At 39.1% G+C, this 20866-nt stretch overlaps 1 protein-coding gene across 2 annotated transcripts in view; it reads left to right on the top strand.

Moving 5' to 3' along the window:
* The window catches only part of ect2 (epithelial cell transforming 2), a 68536-nt gene extending 48033 nt beyond the window's left edge, over positions 1–20503 (top strand). The window contains exons 18-23 of one of the 2 annotated variants that reach the window (XR_013496036.1): positions 725–863; positions 2795–2949; positions 8637–8744; positions 10888–11031; positions 15422–15585; positions 19088–20503. Coding sequence is in view for 1 of the 2 variants with exons in the window: in XM_078202248.1 (XP_078058374.1) it covers positions 725–863; positions 2795–2949; positions 8637–8744; positions 10888–11031; positions 19088–19177 (636 nt within the window). In the remaining variant the exon portion in view is untranslated. The remainder of the gene's footprint in view (positions 1–724; positions 864–2794; positions 2950–8636; positions 8745–10887; positions 11032–15421; positions 15586–19087) is intronic. The other variant, XM_078202248.1, reaches the window with a different exon arrangement.
* The last annotated feature ends 363 nt before the right edge of the window (positions 20504–20866 follow it).

Genomic DNA, 20866 nt, shown 5'->3' with positions numbered 1-20866 from the left:
ACCTTCCTGAGCCAGAACAATTGGCAGAATCTGTGGCATTGCCCATTTGTGAATTGAATCATGTCTTCTATGATCTTGTGTAGATTCATCATAGAATCCATAGAATCCCTACAGTGCAGAAGGAGGCTGTTCAGCCCATTGAGTCTGCATCAACCTCAATCCCACCCAGACCCTACTCCTGCAACCCCACATATTTACCTTGCTAATCCTCTGACACTATGGTCAATTTAGCATGGCCAATTAACCTAATCTGCACATCTTTAGACTGTGGGAGAAAATTGGAGCACCCGGAGGAAACCCACACAGACACAGGGAGAATGTGGAAACTCTGTACAGTGACCCAAGCCAGGTCCCTGTTGCTGTGAGACAGCAGTGCTAACTACTGATTGTGGTAATTCATGATTGTAAATTGTTGGTCTGCAACTTGTGTTTGAAATTCTACATTTTTGTTGTAGTTTGGCTATTGTTTCTAATGTAAATGAGCAAACAATCTGCACTTATTGTGTAAATTTTCATGTTTGAGTGGGAATAGTTTAAACTAATTAATTGAATTTTTGTTTCAGCACGTCATGCTGAACACTTTGAGCATATAAACCTGAGCACTTTTGATGTTTTAAATTTCAAATTGCTAATGATCTTTTACAGCCTTGAAACTTTATGTAAAACAATCAAGTTAGTTCCTTGGTACCTTTACACGTTTGATATGAGCAAAGTTTGTTTACAGATCGCAAGAAAACGTCATAAAGTAATTAGCTCTTTCAAGAGTCCTCATGGTCAAACACGACCCCCTGCCTCTCTGAAACATATTGTGCTGATGCCCCTTTCCCAGATAAAAGGGGTATTGGATATTAAGGAGACTGAAGGTCAGTACTAGTATGAGTATGGCTTAAATTTTTTAATGGATCTCTAAAGCATATTTTGCTTTTGTTTTTCCTTTTATCCTTTCTGCTCTGCTCAGTTTGATTTGCCTTCTTCAAATTTTTAGACTTAAGTGTTTAACAATCCTCAGTACGTTTGTTTGGCTGCACCCTGCTAAGTATACTTATTATTTACCACATCACTCCTGCTTTTTTTCTTGGTTGTTATTTGTCACAGTAAAGGGAGCATTTATGCTTTTTCGTGAAATTATTTTAAAAATAAAACTCTTTGGGTGGCCTTTTGATGTAACGTTAAACTTTGGAGTAGAAGATGACTAGTTCAATTCCTGGCTACGATTAACTTTTGGCCAAGGGAAAAAAAAACGTTGCATCGACTGATCTTTGTGATGAATGATCCATCAAGACTTGCTGTCTTGGTCCATCGCATCACAACTCTTCACTTGTGCAACTGGCCCACCTCATTTTGTCAGAAGAGCAGAATACTTTTTTGGTGGAAATATGGGGGCAAAAAGTGCAGCTTTCAAGCAATGCTGACTACTTTGTAAATCAACTTCAATAATTGCTGTTTGACATTGCCCTTCAAATGCTATCACCACCTCCCCCTTCCATCCAACCTGTATTTTCTAAGATGTCAATCTAAGTAACTGATTCAGTCTTTATTGTATGTAACTTCATGAGGAATAAATCACCATCCTTTTACTGTTGAGAGCTGATTTAATTGTTGGTTGGTGGGAACAAGTGATAGAAAGGAGACTAATGAAAACAAATGCAGATGCAGAATTAAATGTGTTAAAAGATGCAGGAACAGTCAGTTACAAAATGAATCTGAGACTAGAGAAGAAAGCAGAGAGGTGGTTACAGAGAGATGCGTTGTTTTTTCTGCCCATGAGCAGCCTTACAAGATGCAAAGATTTCTGCATGTTATTGATCATCTAAAATTGGCCTTGAGTTTATTTTTTCCTGGCCTTGTCAAGCTTGCATAATTTTTCCCTCTGATTTCATGGAATTGATGAGAACATAATGTCTGGTTTTGAGTACTCTGACTTTTCCAGAAGATATAAAGGCCACAAAGAAGGTACAGAAGATACCTGGGGTGATTCCCTCAGCAATGAGAGCAACTGGGTCTCTTCACCGCATTATAGAATGCCAAACAACCTGACGTATTCAAAATTGCGAACAAATCGCAGGTGTAGGGTGAAGGATTATTTCCACTAGTTAGAAGGTAAATAACTAGACAGCCTTAATATCACACAAATGAAAAAAGTCGGGAGAATTTTCTTTCTTTGAATACTCTAAGGGAAATAGAATGGATAATGAATTTTAAAGGGGAAGCAGATAAACATTTGTGAAAAGAGCATTGAAATGGCTGAGAAAGGACAGTGAAATTCAAATAAGAGCCAGAAACAGCACAATGGACCTAATAGCTTTCTGTCTATTCAAAGTCCTAGATTTGACCCTGGTCTGCGCCAAGATAGATGGCCTTGGATTGGGTACCTGACTGTACGAACCCCTGAATAAGGCTAGGGAGGTTCAGTATTCTGTCTCTGCTTAGAATCTGGCAACCTTTTTAAATGTTTGGTATAGATATTGAGATTTGTCTTGTGCTCACGGGGTTTACAAATGGATGATGATTAGGTGGAAAAATGGCATTTGTTGGCAATTTCCTAACCTCCGACTATTTGTTTTTGACTTTACAGTACTGATACAGTTACAAAAGTCACATTTCAATCATATGAACATGCTGGCTATATTACACTTTTTCTACAATTTTAAAGAAGAAAAGTGTTACAAATTGCAATGCAGTGAACCTATTATTTGCTTTCAATTGCAGGATTTTGTTAGCTAATCCAGGAGAGTATTTTTAATGCTATCTGTAGTTGTAACATGCTAAACTAATTTCCCATTGGTTGCATTAGATTGCCGCAGTGCCTTTGCCCTGGTGGTACGACCTCCAACAGAACAATCAAACCTACTTTTCAGTTTCCAGTTAATAGTGGAAGAGCCCAAGAAGGATTGCTGGTTAAGGCTGCTGTGTCGACATGTGGCAAATACAATTTGCAAAGCAGATGCAGTAAGTTGAAAAGTTTTGATGGGCATCTCTGGGAAAATGGGAGAAAACCTGTATGATCAATCATCTTAAACTGCTCCTCAATCAATCAGCAATTTTTTCATATGAAAGGTGGCTGCCAACTAAGATTCATCTTCAATGTGATATGGTTCTTAAAATTTAGCATTTTGCATGAAGTGGCTATGCCATGACGCAAGAAAAATGTAATGTAGCGGAATTTTGGAGTTGAGCTATTGAAACACTGTCCAGTTATAAGGCTAATAATATATCCATTTTACCTTTTTAATAAAGCAAATCTATTTTGCAGATTTAAGAAAAAATACTCCGTAAAAGCACTAACGTATCATTAAGATTTAGTTCATTCAATTCCATTTTCAAGCTGGAACAGATTTATTTTGCTTTGTTACCATCTCTTAAAATGAGCAACAAATAGCTTCATAGGAAACTGTCATTTTATTCAGAAAACAGTATTGATATTTGGCTCTGGAGAGATTTGTTTCCATGCTATTCTTTTCAGTTGAAGTGATTCTGTGTTGGAGATCCATCCTATCTCACAGCTGAAATGTCCCTTCAGTGGCTCCCCTCTCCACCACCACCTCTGAACCTCTCTGGTTGTTGTTATTTCTTTCTCTGATGGCATGCTTGTCCAACTATGACTATTTCATCTCCCTGTTCACCATTTCTGAGATTCTGATCTGATCTCTTATGTACTTCATCAGTGATTGTGCAGTAGCTATCTCGATCCTCTTCTGGAATCCTCTCTCTCTGCCACTCCATATCCTGTTTTTCTTTCATCACCCTCTGTGAAGCTCATCTCTTAACAAAGCTTTTGATTGCCCTTCCTAATATTTCCTTAAAGTCAGCATGTGTTTCTCTTTGCATCTCTGAAGCACCTGGTATTTTTCTGTTAAGAGTGCTGTATAAATGTATAATAGTTGACCACATTGGCAAAATCATTTGGCAAATAATCATTTGGTATTTGTGCACATCTTGGAAGATAAATTCTAAATGGTTAATCTGTTTTTGACCCTTGAAGGCTTGAAGGGAAGAAAAAAGTTATTTAATCTGAGTGAGTCTATCCAGTTATCATTTAATTACAATAGTTTAAGATTTTGAAAGAATCTAGTTATGCTCCATGTTGGCATCAACAAAATAGGAATGATTGGGGATGTGGTTGGGCTAAAGGACTATCGGGTGTTAAGTTCTACTTTTTGATTTAACTCTTAATAGTTTATTACTTGAGCCAAGGACAAATTGGCACAGGGACAAACCTAGTAGGAGGTTAACATGTATGTAAAGGAAGAGTCGTCTGCACTCGGAATGTTAGTTCTATTTTCTCTCCACAGATGCTGTCAGAGCTGCTGAGATTTTCCAGCATTTTTCTGTTTGTTTCAGATTCCAGCATCCGCAGTATTTTGCTTCTATCTTATGTATGTAAAGAAGTAGTGTGGGAAAGAGTGATTCCATATTATGGGATACTGGTACAGACATATGCTCTCCAAGATTTCGATGAGAATTTAGGAGGCATAGATAGTAAGTTTGCAGATGACACCTAATTGGATGTCAATTATTCAGTAGAAGTCACTGATATATAAAGGGGCTACAGGTGGCAGGCACTGGCTGTTGGGGGAGAATTGTATGTGGAGTTGGATCAAAGAAATGAAGGTAGCTTATGAAGAAGCAGAACTCGTGTTTCCTTTACTGAACTGTAACTGGGAAGCTCAAACAGTGGTAGCAGATAATGGTGGTTGGCTCCAAGTAAAGTTACGACTTTTTTGAAGACTTCACTCAAATTCTAAATCAACAAATGAGAGTAGGAGACAACAAAATGGTTGAACCGAGAATAAAAGTGTCAGGATATGACTATCCACTGTTATTCTCAGACACTGAACCTTATGACCAATGGAGAAGTGACGTCATGTGGACTATGCTAACTGTTTTGGGCAAAAGGGAACAAGGTATGGCCTTGGCTCTTTCTTTACCATATAGAAGTAAAATCAGGCGCAAAGTATTTTCCGAGTTGGAACATTTGAACTCTGAGGAAGGTCTGGATAATTTATTGAACTTTATGGGTAAAATTTATCAAAAGAATGACTTATTAAGTGCATATGAAGCCTGGTCAGAATTTGATAGATTTCAGAAATCAGGATATTTCTTTGAAGAGTATGTGATAGAATTTAGTAAGCTATATAAAAGGCTGCAAAAACACCACCTGGAGTTTCCACAGTCCATGTTGGCATTTAAGTTACTGGACTGTGCTAAAGTTGCAAATATGGAAAAGCTCCTAGTTTTGACAGGAGTTAAGTTTGCAGATAAGAATACCTTATTTGATCAAATGTCTGAGGCCTTTTTAAAAAAAATTTTTAGGGAAACATTTTATCCCCACGGTTTGTATGACACAAATGGGTCAGTTGGTGATGAAACAGAATGTAGAAGATATACTGTTAACAGGATGGTGAGATCGTACAGGCACAAGCCGGCTACGAGAGTATGGCAGAAGATTGGGACCCAGACATTACGAGGACAGAAACCCCTTTAATAGCTATAGCAGGAAGAAGAATGTGGAGAATGGTAACTGGAAAATGAACCGCAGAAATGTCCTGGGGATGATAAATCTGTGTTTTTGGTGTGACTGTAAATTTCATTATGCTTTCAACTGCCCGAAATGATCTAATATAGTGTTTGAAGTTACACATGACACACAAGAATCGGAAGAGGAAAGAGATTGTGGCCAGAAAGAAGGCATTGTCTCATTAACAAGAAATTTTACTCCTGTATTGAGAATTTTGGTTGCAGAGTCCTTTAATTGTGCTGTATTGGACAGTGGCTGCATGTTTACCGTGTGTGGAATTGACTGGTTAAAATGTTACTTGGACTCTTTAAATGCTGAAAATCAGAACAAGATTAAGGAATTTGAAAGTTCCACAAGTTGAGGTTTGGGGATGATTCCCTGAAGTCACTGAAAAGAATGGTGATCCCTTGCAATATTGCTGGATATCATTTCATTAGCATAGATGTTGTATCAAGTGAGATACCTTTACTTCTGAGTAGACCGTCGATGAAGAAAGCGCACATAAAACTGTATATGGAAAATGATAAGGCAACAATTTTTGGAAAAACACGTGGACTTGCAGTTTACAGGTGGGACACTCTTGTATTCAGTTAATGACAATTTGTCGAGTAAAGAGGTTAAGGAAGTGTTATTAGCATCTGGAAATGGGACTTTAACAGAAAAAGCTCATTGTATTGAAGTTGCATTGGCAGTTTGCGCACCCGTCTCCTCGGAGGCTGCAACTTTTATTAAAAGGTGCAGATGTAAGAGATGATGAGGACTATACTAAGCTTATAGAACAGGTCAGTGATTGCTGTGAGAAGTACAGAAGGACACCATCACGACTAATAATAACTCTACCTTTGGCCAGAGATTTTAACGTTGTGGCTGTGGACCTTAATATCTGGGATAAAGCAAACAATATATTCATTTTGCACTTTGACTAAATCTGGTTGCTAAATCTACCATCAACAGCAGTCCCTAGCAAAGAAGAGTAATGGAAAAATGGATAGGGACAGGAATGGGGCCACCGGCAAAATTCCTTGCAGACAATTGGGGGGGGGGGGGGGGGGCATGAATATGGCTGCAGAAAGCCCATTTGGTAATGGTCTCGGAATATGGGTAAGACTACGAATGGGGTGATAGTAGTGATTTTGAAGCTATTATAATTTCTGGGCTGAGGAAGGAATTCAGTGTTCGAAGTCAGGCTTCAGGTGCTTTCAAATATATTGGGCTGGAATTTGGACAGACTGAGTCACGTCAGCAATGTTATTTGGAGAGTAACAGCCTGATAGCAATTAGTTGAGCTAGGGCTTCACAAAAGGACGCAATGGGTTCGGAGACAGAAAAATAGGAACTCTGAAGTTTGTTTGGGCGACAGACTGGATATTAGTTTTGATGTCCCAGAGTTGAATACAAAAATGAATGATCCCAAGGGTGGAAGACACAATGAGAACAAACAAAATGTTGGCCAAACTAAAAATTCAGGAGTGTGTTCTGAGGTTCCTGTTTTTGGGTGACCTTAGGCACCTAAAACTCATAGTTTATAGTGATGCATCCTATGCCAATTTGTGTGATGGGTTTTCTTTTGGGAGAAAATAGAAAATGTTGCTCCCTTGTGTGGGAAACAAAGAAAATAAGGAGAGTAGTAAAAAGCATATTGGCTGCAAAGACACCTTGTAGAGGCAATGGATATGACCGTTTTCATATCCCAGATATTAACAGAAAGTTTGGGCTTAGGGGATTCGGGTAAAGTACCCATTGAGTGTCACATTGACAATAAATCCCTTTGGGAAAATGTGCACTCCACACAAGTGTAAACGAGAAAAGGTTGAGGATCAACATATCCAGCTTAAAGCAAATGCTGGACATAGGGGAAATGCCAAAAATTAAATTATCAGTTATCCGATTTGTTTTATTAAGAGAGGGGCTAGCGAGTTCGAAGAAACTTTTGGACATTATTAAGGAAGGGCATATCTTTAGCTGTGAATGTATTTTTTTCAAGAGAAATGTATTTTATCGAAAAAAGAGGAAGGGGAAATAGTGTGTTTTTGTGTTTTCTGTTCTGTGGAAACAATATTCCATCAAAATATTTTTTCCTCCAAGGGGCTAGGAATGGGTTAACAAACCTTTCAATTAAGTCCTAATTTGATGTCAATTATTCAGTAGAAGTCACTGATATATAAAGTAGCTACAGGTGGCACTGTGGTATTGGTGGAGAATTGTATGTGGAGTTGAATCAAAGAAATAGTTTATGAAGAAGCAGAACTCATGTCTCATTTACTGAACTGTAACCGGGAGGCTCAGACACAGGATGGTGAAGAAGGCATTCGGCATGCTTGGTTTCATTGGTCAGAACATTGAATACAGGAGTTGGGACTTCTTGTTGAAGCTGTACAAGACGTTGGTAAGGCCACACTTGGAATACTGTGTACAGTTCTGGTTACTCTCTATTATAGAAAGGATATTAAACAAGAAAGAGTGCAGAAAAGATTTACTAGGATGCTACCAGGACTTGATGGTTTGAGTTATGAGGAGAGGCTGGATAGTCTGGGACTTTTTTCCCTGGAGCGTAGGAGGCTTGTGGGTGATCTTATAAATGTCTATAAAATAATGAGGGGCATAGATAAGGTAGATAGTCAACATTTTTTCAACGGTAGGAGAGTCAAAAACTGAAGCGTCTAGGTTTAAGGTGAGATGGGAAAGATACAAAAGGGTCCAGGGGGGCAATTTTTTCACACATAGGGTGGTGAGTGTCTGGAACAAATTGCCAGAGATGATGATAGAGGTGGGTACAACTTTGTGTTTTAAAAAGCATTTAGACAGTTACATGGGTAAGATTGGTATAAAGGGATACAGGCCAAATGCAGGCAATTGGAACTAGCTTAAGGTAAAAACTGGGCTGAAGTGTCTGTTCCGTGCTGTAAACCTCTATGACTAAGCTTATCAAGATTTGTGGTTTTGGTGCAGTGATAAGCTTTTATTTTACAGTGATGCTTGCTTTTCTTCCTGTGTACCCTCTCTTCTTCAATTGCCCCACAAAATTGTTTTGTACATCTGACCTATTTATAACAATCACTCACATTATGACCTATAGTTACTCTGGGCTTATTTTAAACTAATTATTTTTATCTTCTAGGAAAATATTATTTTTAATACTGACCCAGAATTTCTAGAAGTCAACACAAAAGACATGGATAGCACATTAAGCAGAGCATCAAGAGTATTTAAGAAAACCTCAAAGAAGGTAAGTCATTGATTTCTTTAATTCTGGGCAAAAATAAACAAATAAGATTAAAAGCTAAAGTGATATAACTTGAAACCTGCTGCTTATAAGGGTGTGTTGAGTTGAATTAGTGTTATCAACAGAGTCTCTTTCAGTTGATGTTTAGGTGGCACGGTAATACAGTGGTTGGCACTGCTGCCTCACCGCATCGGGGGCCTGGGTTCGATTCAAGCCTTGGGTGACTATGGAAATGTTCACATTCTACCGTGTCTGCTTGGGTTTCTCTGGGTGCTCCGGTTTCCTCCTACAGTCCAAAGAAAAAGAACAATAAAGCACAGGAACAGGCCTTTTGGCCCACCAATCTCATTGTCCAATCTAGACCAACCGCCTGTATACCTTCATCAGGTGAGTCACCTGAGGAAGGAGCAGCGCTCGGAAAGCTCGTGATTCCAGATAAACCTGTTGGACTTTGGTGTTCTTACTGTGCCCAACACAGGTCAATGCTGGTATCTCATCATATAAATACTGGCTGCCAGAGCAGGTCAATGGCTAGGAATCTTGGAATCTTGTGGTGAGTAACATGCCTCCTGACTCCCCAAAGCCTGTCGTAGAAATGTAGAAACCGGAGTAGACCACTTGGCCCTTCAAGCCTGCTCCACCATTTATTTTGATCATGGCTGATCATCAATTTCAATATCCACATCCTGCTGACTCCCCCTTTCTTCCCCCCCCCCCCCCTCCGGCCAATATCCCTTTCAGCCCCGTGAGCTATATCTAATTTCTTCTTTGAAATCTCTCAACATTATGGCCTCAACTACTTACTGTGGTTATGTGTCCAGCATCTACGAGGCACAGGTCAGAAGTGTAGTGGAATACTCTCTCTCTTTGCCTCAATGAATGCAGCTCCAACAATATTCGAAGCTTGACACCATTCAGGATGAAACAGCCCTGCCGCAAACATTCAATCTTGCCGCCGCCGCTGGACAGTGGCAGCAGTGTTTGCCATCAAGATGCACAGCAGCAATTCACCAAGTTTTCTTAAGCAGCACCTTCCAAACCCATGGCTAATATTATCTAGCAAGACAAGAGGAGCAGGTACCTGGTAACGTCACCTGGAGGTTCCCGTCCAAATCATTCACCACCCTGACTTGGAAATATAAATATATCACTGTTCCTTCACTGTCGCTGGGTCAAAATCCTAGCACTCCCTCCCTAACAGGTGTCAGTACACTCAGTGCTGGGGGACTGCAATGGTTCAAGAAGGCAGATCACCACCACCTTCTCAAGGGCAACTAGGGATGGGCAAATTGCTGGCCAGGCCAGTGATGTCCGCATCCCATCAATGAATTTTTAAAATCCTCTAAGTGCCTGTTAATTTTTCCTAAAGTTTTAAAGTTTATTAGTGTCACAAGTAGACTTGCATTAACACTGCCGTGAAGTTACTGTGAAAATCCCCTAGTCACCACACTTAGGCGCCTGTTTGACTACACTGAGGGAGAATTTAGCATGGCCAATGCACCTAACCAGCATGTCTTTTGGACTGTGGGAGAAAACTGGAGCACTTGGAGGAAACCCACGCAGACACTGAGAGCGTGCAGATACTGCACAGACTGACCCAAGCCAGGGATCGAACCCAGCTCCCTGGTGCTGTGAGGCAGCAGTGCTAACCACTGTGCCACCGTGCCCCCCGGATTATTGTTTTAAAACTGTATCCACCCACTGATGATAAACTGACTGCCCTGTAGTTACCAGGAATTTTCTTGTCCCCTTTCTTGAATAAAAGTGTCATATTTTCTACTCTCCGGTCCCCTGTCGTCTCCCATGTATCTAGGGAAGAATGGAAGATTATCATCTTGATCTTCATATTGCTTCACTCTACCATTCTAATGGAATATATACCCTTCAGTTTTCCAATTCTAGCTCCTTATGCCTTATTATTTTTCTGCTGCTTCCTTACCCACTCCAGTTTGGTGCCCGAGTCTTCATCCTTTGCTCCATTCTCAAACTGCATCCACAAACCTCTGTTCATATCTCCTTAAAATTTACATTTCCAACCATACTTAGTTATTCTGCAACATTACTACTTGGTGTCCATCTCTCCAACATTGAAGAACTTTACTGCATGTTATTATGTTAACAGTGCAACATTATTTTGTTCATCCAGGTGACAAGAGCATTCTCATTTACCAAAACACCAAAGAGAGTTCTGCAACGAGCATTAATGGCTCACAGTACCCCTGATACAAAGAGTCCGACAGGCAACCGAACTTACATGGGTAGTCGATTAGCCAGTACTTCCTCATTAGCGGTAAGTGCAAGTGCAGATTCTCAGCTCAGTCTGCGTTTTTTATTTATATTTTGTGTTGCGCATTCATAAATGAAGTCTTCAGCATATTTAGCTTCTGCATTGCAATGAACAGGCAATTATCTAAACAAAAGTAAACCAATGAATTTATTTTCAGGTTGAACACATTTGTTTAAAAGTAAAAAGTTAGGAAGAAAACTTGGTTCTAATGGGTTCCATTTTTAATCCAACAGTTCAGCTTAGCAATAATAAACAAATACAGTTGGCAACAATTTTGTCACCTAAGTAAAGGGCCATTTTAGAAACTTTGTTATCTGGAACAGTGAACTGTGTGAGAAAAGTACCTTTTCCATATAGCTGTCATGGTAATTTTCAATTAAATTTTAATGTTGATCTGTTGTTAACATGAAGATTTCTTCCTATGATTTCTGTTAATCTTTGCAGAAATTCCAGCAAAAAACAAATATTAAGTTTGTGGGAACATTTCACACATCAATATTCATAGAATCAGAATGTCTATAATGCAGAATGCCATTCTGCCCAACATGCCTGTGCTAGTCCTCTGAAACAACATTTCACCTAGTCCAACTCTCCCATCTTTTCCTTATAGCCATGCAATTTTTTTTTCACCAGATAATTGTCCACCTCTTTTTGAAAGCCAGAACTTAATATGCTCCACCACAACCTCAGGCAGTGCATTCCAGATCTTAGCCATTATGTTCCTGACCTCATTACAGCTTTAGTCCAAACATGGACACGAGCTTAATTCCATAGGTGAGGTGAGAGTGATGGCCCTCCAAATTAAGGCAACATTTGACCAAGTGTGGCATCAAACAACACTGAAGTTAATGGCAATTGGGTTGGGAGTAGAAACTCCTCACTGACACAAATGAAGATGGTGATTGCTGTTGGCCTCCAATCATTTAAGCCCCAGGATATTGCTGCAAGAATTCCTCAGGGTAGTGTCCTGAGCCCAAACATTTTCAGCTGTTTCATCAATAACCTTCCTTCCATTATAAGGTCGGAAGTGGGGATGTTCGCTAATGATTGCAATGTTCGGCATCATTTGTGACAATGTCCTACACTGAAACAAGACTTGGACACATTGACACTTGACTGTTATGTGACAAATATGGTGCTAATGTTACAAGTGCCAGCAATGACCATCTCCAACATGATGAGTTTAATTATCTCCCCTTGACATTCAATTGCATTGACATCAGTGAACCCTCCAATATCAACATGTTGGGGGTTACCATTGACCAGAAACTGAACAGCATAAGCCATATTAATACTGTGGCTACAAAAGCAGGTGAGAGGCTGAGTTCTATGGTGAGCAACTCCCCTCCTGTCTTCCTAAAGTCTGTTCACCATCTACAAGGCACAAGTCAGGAGTGCGATGGAGTACTCATAGTGTTTGCAACTGCACTAAGCCTGACATCATCCAGGATAAAGCAACCCACTTGATTTGCACCCCATTCACAGCCTTAAAACATTCATGCCATCCATAACATATGTGCGCAGGGGCAGCACTGTAGACCATTTACAAGATGCTCTGACGCAACTTGCCAATGCTCCTTAGACAGCACCTGCCAAACTCATGATATCTATCACCTAGATGGACAAGGCCATTAGACATAAGGGAACACCACCTTCCAAGTTGCATATCATCCTGACTTGGAAATATATCACTGTCCTTCACCCTCACTGGAAATTCTGCAACTCCCTTTCTAACCGCACTGTGGGTGTGCTTGCACCAGATGGACTGCAGCAGTTCATGAAACATAGAAACATTAGAAGATAGGAGCAGAAGAAGGCCATTTGGCCCTTTGAGCCTACTCTGCCATTCATTACTATCATGGCTGATCATCCAACTCAATAGCCTAATACTGCTTTTTCCCCATAACCGTTGATCCCATTTGCCTTAAGTGCTATATCCAGCTGCCTCTTGAATACATTCAATGTTTTGGTATCAGCTACTTCCTGTGGTAATGAATTCCACAGGCTCACCTCTCTTTGGGTGAAGAAATGTCTCCTCACCTCCGTCCTAAACAGTCTACCCTGAATCCTTAGACTGTGACCCCTGGTTCTAGACTCCCCCACCATCAGGAATATCCTCCCTGCATCTACCCTCTCTAATCTTGTTAGAATTTTATAAGTCTCTGAGATCCCCTCCCCCCCCCCCGCCTTTGTCTGAACTCCCAGCAAAAACAATCCTAACCTAGTCAATCTCTCCTCATATATCAGTCCCACCATCCCTGGAATCAGCCTGATAAACCTTCGCTGCACTCCCTCGAGAGCAAGAACATCCTCCCTCAGAAAAGAAGACCAAAACTGCACACACTACTCTAGGTGTGGCCTTATCAAGACCCTGTATAATTGCAATCAGCTCACCACCATCTGCTCAACAGCAATAAGGGGTGGGCAACAAATGCTGACCTTGCTGGCAATGCCCACATAAATTTTTAAAAATGTATTTGGGTGAAAACATGTTTCATGCAGACAACACTTGAGCTGGGCCACAGTAGAAGCTATCTGAAGTGATAAAATGAGACTATTACTCAAGAAGCCTATTGGCTTCATATTTCATTTACTCTATAGCAATTTAGTGGTGCGCTGACGGTGTTATGTGGAAAGATGAGTGATCAAAGTATTGGAGCTTGGGGTTAAGTTGAGGACAGGTTGCTTGTTTTCTCTTGGGTATAGAAGATTGAGTAGTGATGTGATCAAGGTGTTTAAATGAGTCAATAAGGTGGCATACAAATTCCTCTGGGGAACCAAGGATGAGGGGCACAATCTTAAAATTAAAGGTAGGCCATTTGGGAGGGAAATCAGGGAACACTTTTTCAGATAAGATTAATAGAAACCTGGAATTCTCTCAAAAGACACTCTGGATGCTTGGACAATTGAAGCTTTCAAGACTCATCACTAGATTTCTGTTGGTCAAGGTGATCAAACCTATTCAACGAGATCGTGGCTGATGGGTAAAATGTGCTTTTATGTATTGACGCTCAGTTGAGCAATATTAACATAGAATTTAAATCAATTAATGCATCCTTTGACCCACAATGCTATTTTTCCAGCCTATGGATGTTCTTTTACGAACTCTGCAAATATTTATGCACTTCCCTCTCTTAACTGTTATTATAGATTTGACTATTGCTGGAAGTACATTCCATGTTCAATCATCTGCAATTTAAGAAAATACATTCTCCTAACGTCCCTTAATTCTTTTAATAAATTTATGCCCAAACTATTCTTACCAGCAGAAATAGTTTCACAATGAAGACCATTCATAATTTTGACCACTTTTTTTTATTGGTCTCTTCATCATTTTCTGTTTATAGGGAAATGATCGCTAATTCCTTCCAGTATAATCGAACCTAGAGCCATTGCCACTAAATGAGCAAATCAAATATCACCCCCACTCATTTCCATAGATAGTATTTTTTTGTGCCATTTCACCCAGCAGCTTCCCCCTCCCCACCCCACACACACAGACACATCCCTGTAAACCTTCAGCAACTTGGGATTGTGAGCAGTTTTCCACTACCATGATAATTAACCAGGCCTTGAAGAAAAGCAAGATAAAAATTAAGCACCTCCGAGCCATTGATAAGATCTTTCCAGAAAAAGAAATCGGGCTAAAATTCCTAAAGTTTGGGCCCTGAGACACTGATTTAAGTCCCATGGTACCACGCAATGATAGAATTTAACATTCAATTACCGTGTATTGGTGACTCAGCCAAGCAGTACCGAAGTTCCCTTGCTTGAACTGTATTGCCATTCTTCTTTATAAATTAAATTGCCAACCTCCAAATCACAAAATTGTAAATATTCAAATTATTAACCATGTATCTGTTTCAAAGAAATCTCTTTAAAGTAGTCAGCAATTCTGATCCTGGCACTTGGAAGTAAACTCCCTTCTGGTTCCTTTTCAAGTTTTTCAGATCAGCAACTGCAAGAACTTTACTCTCATTGTCCTGACTTTTTTTTCTCCTAAGATTTTTCTTTAGTGGGTTCAGCTTTTACATTTGATTTGTTCTCATTTTAAGCCTTATTGATTCATGACCTATCTTTGTTTTTCCCCGTTTGTTGTTCTATAACTTTGAGCACTATTCAACTGCTTTCTTTCAACCTCTCAATGTCACGTGTCTTGGCTCTATGGTACCTCAGTTCGCATTGGATTGCTCCTAATCATAGAAGTCATCATGATCCCTCAAGTTAATGTTGGTGTTGTTTACCCAATTCTACTATATTTAATACTTGAGGTAACAAGTAAAAAACACTTATTTCCCACACTTGCATTCTCTGTAAATCCACTTATGTTCAATATTCAATTTCTTTCCCATTTTACCTGCTTGCCATAATTTAGTGGTCTTCCTATATCTAGATTTCTCGTTCTTCATCCACACTTGGTCTGAATGACTCAGTGATGTCAGCAAACTGTGTAACTGTGCAGCGTTCTAACTCCTTGGACGGTGCACCTGTTGGCCTCAGACCTTGACATGTTCTGCGTTGACCCTCACCAAGTCAACTTTCTACCCATCTTAGACAGTGAGTCCTACCGTAGCTTTCATATTTTTATTAACTTCCAAAGCGCACCCAATTCTTTTTCAACTCTGGTATTAATGTTAGCGGTGATCTTCTTGGTAACCACAGATGTTTGTAAAGCTGATGTTTGAAAGCTGTACGAAGACCATCATTTTTTTTTCTTGTGTTTTTTGGCTTTGCACTTAAACTCCTAGTGTGAGGTTATATGATTTGGTTGTAATACTAATTTGGGCACAAGGAAATGTTATCAGTGTTGCTAACCATTTCACTTTAAGGTGTCAATTTTAGTGTTAATTTGTGCAAGGGGAAATAATTACATATACCTTTTTAATCTGTGTTCATTGAACTGTGATCAATTCTTTTCAAATGGAGCAGAGTTAAATACTTTAGAATTTTAAAATGGTGGTACATATACAATATAGCTTGAGCACAAACCCTTATTACAATATTGCAAGTTGCTAATAGCAAAATGTGTGGTGCAAACTTCTGAGATAATGTATCAGTGGATATTTTAATGCTATTTAATACATGTTTCATAATTTCCTAGATTTTATGTGCCATGTATCAAAGCTTATTTTACTTGAATCTTTTAAATTATTTTATTTTGTGCCTGGAATTGATGCTCACTTACTGTGTTCTACTCAAGCTACTTTGATTTCAAGTGCTTAAAAATGTGTGCAAGATGTCTGCTCTTGTTCCTGCCATTTTCAAATTCAACTTGAATCCTAAAATCATACCCAACTTGATTCTATTTGTTTTAGATTTAATTTTGTTTGTCTATACCTAGTATAGCATGGAATTCAGTACATTTAATTCCTATTTAAACAAACCTGTGAAGCTTCTTAAAATTTGCAAGTGTTTTTATCTGTTGCTTTTCTTTGAAAATATTTGTCAATCATTTTAATGTTCAAATTGAGTATGTCTGAGATTTTCCAAGAGGCTCACAGGGTAAGTAGTTTCCAAAGAAGCTAAGAAAAAGACTGGCTACACAAAAAAAAGTCATGCATTTTGTGCAGTAATTTTTTTTTCAACTCCAATAGAAAATGTTTAGGTAAAATGTAATTGCTAATTGTTCTATTCATGTCTAACAAAACTACTTTAACAGTTAACGCCTAAGTTAAGTTAAGGACGGCACGGTAGCACAGTGGTTAGCACTGCTGCTTCACAGCTCCAGGGACCTGGGTTCAATTCCCGGCTCGGGTCACTGTCTGTGTGGAGTTTGCACATTCTCCTCGTGTCTGCGTGGGTTTCCTCCGGGTGCTCTGGTTTCCTCCCACAGTCCAAAGATGTACGGGTTAGGTTGATTAGTCATGCTAAAAAATTGCCCCTTAGTGTCCTGAGATGCGTAGGTTAGAGGGATTAGCGGGTAAAATATGTAGGGATATGGGGATAGGGCCTGGGTGGGATTGTGGTCGGTGCAGACTCGATGGGCCGAATGGCCTCTTTCTGCACTGTAGGGTTTCTATGATTTCTAAGTTTAGTTTAATGTTGTTCTGCTCCTGTAAACTAGTATGGCTCATTGGAAGCCATGTAATAAAACCAATAACTAAAATAAGAACAGAAAATTCTAGAAAAACTCAGCAGATCTGGCAGCATCTGTGGAGAGAAAAACAAAACTTAACCTTTGAGTCAGTATGACTTCTTCAGAGCTCTTTTGGGGTCATATGGAAGAGTCAGATGGATTTGAAACCTGTTTTTCTCTCCACAGATGCTGCCAGACCTGAGTTTTTCTAGCATTTTCTGTTATTTCAGATTTCTAGTATCCTGCAGTATTTTGCTTTTATAGTAGCTAAATAGTTGGGGGAGGGTGCTATTAATTTTATCAAGGGATTTGGGCTTAACTAGAAAAGTAGTCTATGATGCAGAAGCCATTATTTGCCACCAAAAATGGCAAATAATGGTAAACAAACTTGAAATGTTACAAGTAGTCAATTAACTGTATCTAAACAACCACAAATTTAGTTGAGATCATGGAGTCTTAGGTTTATGCTACTGTGTAGAGCAGCAATCAACAGAGTAAAAAGAATACGGTATGGTCAAAGCCAAATATAAATTGGAGCATATCATGCTCACAGTATGCAGTGCTCTGGTCAGACAACTGAATACCTCGCCCATTGAGACACAAAGTAGTTGAGAAGAACTGCGATATTGATTCCTGGTCATTGAAGACTGAGTGATCATAGAATCAGACAATCCTACAGTGCAGAAGGAGGCCATTAGGCCTATCGAGTCTGCACCGACCACAATCCCACCCAGGCCCTATCTCCAAAACCCCATGCATTTAGCCTCACTAGCCCCCCGGACACTAAGGGGCAATTTAGCATGGTCAATCCACCTAACCCGCGCATCTTTGGACTGTGGGAGGAAACCGGAGCACCCAGAGGAAACCCACGCAGACACAGGGAGAATGTGCAAACTCCTCACAGACAGTGACCCAAGCCAGGATTCGAACCCGGGACCCTGGCGCTGTGAGTCAGCAGTGCTAACCACTGTGTCACCGTGTCACGCTATGAATGATGATGAAAAACCAGAGGAACATGGGAGTTTCAGTTTGAATTGCCCTTAGAACAACATGAGAGGTTTTGCTTACCTCAATGCATTAAATTGAACCTTTTTTTAAAAGAACAAGATTTTGTGGATTCAGATGAATATATGGGAAATTTAGGATTGATTTTTCAGAAAGTTCTTCACAGCATGATCAACATGTGGAATAGACTTCAAATATGGACAGAGTGGATAATCAGAAGCTTTTTCCCCAAGATGGAGTTAATTACTAGGGGGCATAGGTTTAAGGTGCGAGGAGCAAGGCTGAAAGATATACGAGGCAAGTTTTTTTACACAGGGTGGTGGGTGCTTGGAACTCGCTGCCAGGGGAGGTAGTGGAAGCAGGTATAGTGACTTTTAAGGGGCGCCTTGACAACGACATGAATAGGATGGGAATGGAGGGCTATGGTCCCCAGAAGGGTCGGGGTTTTAGTTCAGTTGGGCAGCATGGTCGGTGCAGGCTTGGAGGGCCGAAGGGCCTGTTCATGTGCTGTAATGTTTTTTGTTTGTTTAGTGGAGGGGAAAGGAAGAAAATGAAAAAAAGTTTGCTTTGATTGGGGGCATGCTGAAGGGTCTTTCTGGATAGGTGAACTAAAATGATATTTTCTTTATATGTTTGTGTTGGGTGGTGCTAAACAGAATTTTTTAAAAATCTGCATTTAACCTACCTGTAAACCTGAACTGAGTGCTTGATACTAATGTTGGATGCAAAGTGTAGATGGTGGCGAATGTGTTCAATTTCCTAGCACTGAAATTCACACTTTAAGCAAATACATGTTTCATAGGCAATATATTTGCAGCCTGATTTGCAATTTTACAAAATTAATGAACATACTTTATGGAATTTGAAATACTTACTGGGAGCACCTTGGGAAGGAAAAGACATTGAATTAATCATGACGGTCAGTTACTTAAGACATTATATCACAGAAATGTATACTGATCTTTCTGTTTTACACAGGGAGTACAGTCGCCTTCATTGGTGAGTCTACCAGCAATGTTTGAAAAAAAATACCATACTTTCAGTCGATCAACAACTCATTTGATATAGAATCTGCACTTTGGGTAAATCCACGAAAGAAATTTTTCTGATCAGCTGCAATCATTATGGAAGTTGAAATGATATGATATCAAATGGAATTGTATTTGACGCATGCAAAATTTTAAAGGAAGGATAATGCTAACTGTTCTATAGATTCTTTTTTCTTTAATCTTGTTCCAACTTCATAATGCTATGGCTTGCCTTATTGAACACTGTAATTGAGACAAAACATTTTGATTGCTGTTTTCCTACTTCAGTTTGTACATTTTTGTACAAGTTTATTTATTACACTACTTCTATTCCCTTTTCATTCGGGTGTGTTTGTGTCTTTTTAAACTCTGATTAAACTGACGTGATCAACCGTTTGGGGTCATTTTAACCTAGCTTGTTGGGCAAGTAACAAAGGATGGAGTGGAATTTTGGTTTGCGTCCTGCCCCAGTATTTCTCCATTGACTTCAATAAAGAATAAAACTGAGCTGGAGGTAAAACCAGAGTTGCACCTACTCCTGTCAGTTTCCCAATCTGAAGATTAGGTGAAAATTGCCCCATAAAACTGGCTGCTAGGTAATACGTAGTCTCCAAGACAAGAAAAAGACAGCATCTTTATTTTTAATGCTGATAGTCTTATTACATTTTTAATTTCTGATATACAATATGCTTATTCCTACAAGATATTGGTTCAATTTTTCTCAATTAGATGAAATATTCCAAATTTTAATGGAAGGAAAATGAACAGGTGGTCTTCTGGCCAATATTATGGGTCACTGTTTTTAAATACTGCTGGAGACAATCGTTCAGGTTTTCCCAAAGCTTCATGAAAAAGGATTAAACTAAGGTTCTCATTATGGTTCTAATTATATATAATGTATTAAAAATAAGTTATTTAGTCAAGGATTGTTCTAAGGCTCTAACAATTTTATAGATTCACCTCTTGTTTAAAAACTAAGCACCATTTATAGAATCTCATTTTGCATGCTAAATCTTGACTTTTACGTAGCATGACCTTTTTTTGTAGAATTAACAGTGCTACAGTGTTTTGTATATTTGGATGTTTCTATATTTTGAATATTTTGCTAACTAGATATCCATGTGATGAGTCACTTTAGTTCTGGAATGCAACCTTGTACTGACACTTGCTTCCTTGTGAAGAAAACTATTTTTGTCTTATTGTGTTTTACATTTACATACTGGATTATTCCCTTATGTATTCTGTAGTCTGCAGATTAGTCATCTGAGCTGCTAAGTGAAGGATATATTACATTTTTATATGTACATAACTTTTTTTATAAAGTAGTTCCATATAAACCTGATACCTAGATGAAAATAAAACTTGGAAAAAATAGCTTGTGCTTCCGCGTGTTATTGCTGGCAGAAGTATTCTTGGAAATCTTTTAATTTTAGTTTTTCAATTTTGGAAACTGCATTATGTTGAAATATAGATATCTGCTGAATCACTCTATTAATAGATTCATTAGGAACATTTGTTTGGTGTTTTACTTCTGGATTAAAATTTGTCAATTTTTTTCAGGATGCTGGAGAGTTGGCAAAAGACAGTAGAAACTATCCTTTTACAGTTGTTTCAGAACATAAATTACAATTAAAACTAAAAATTAATTCACCCTTGCAAGATTGCAAGTGCATATCATCTGTTTTTAAGGATATATATTGCTTTGCAAGATTTTTGTTTAGTGATTATT

The sequence above is a fragment of the Mustelus asterias genome, chromosome 3, assembly GCF_964213995.1.
Source record: "Mustelus asterias chromosome 3, sMusAst1.hap1.1, whole genome shotgun sequence".
NCBI classification, from domain to species: domain Eukaryota; kingdom Metazoa; phylum Chordata; class Chondrichthyes; order Carcharhiniformes; family Triakidae; genus Mustelus; species Mustelus asterias.
This window is presented reverse-complemented; position numbering and strand designations above follow the sequence as displayed.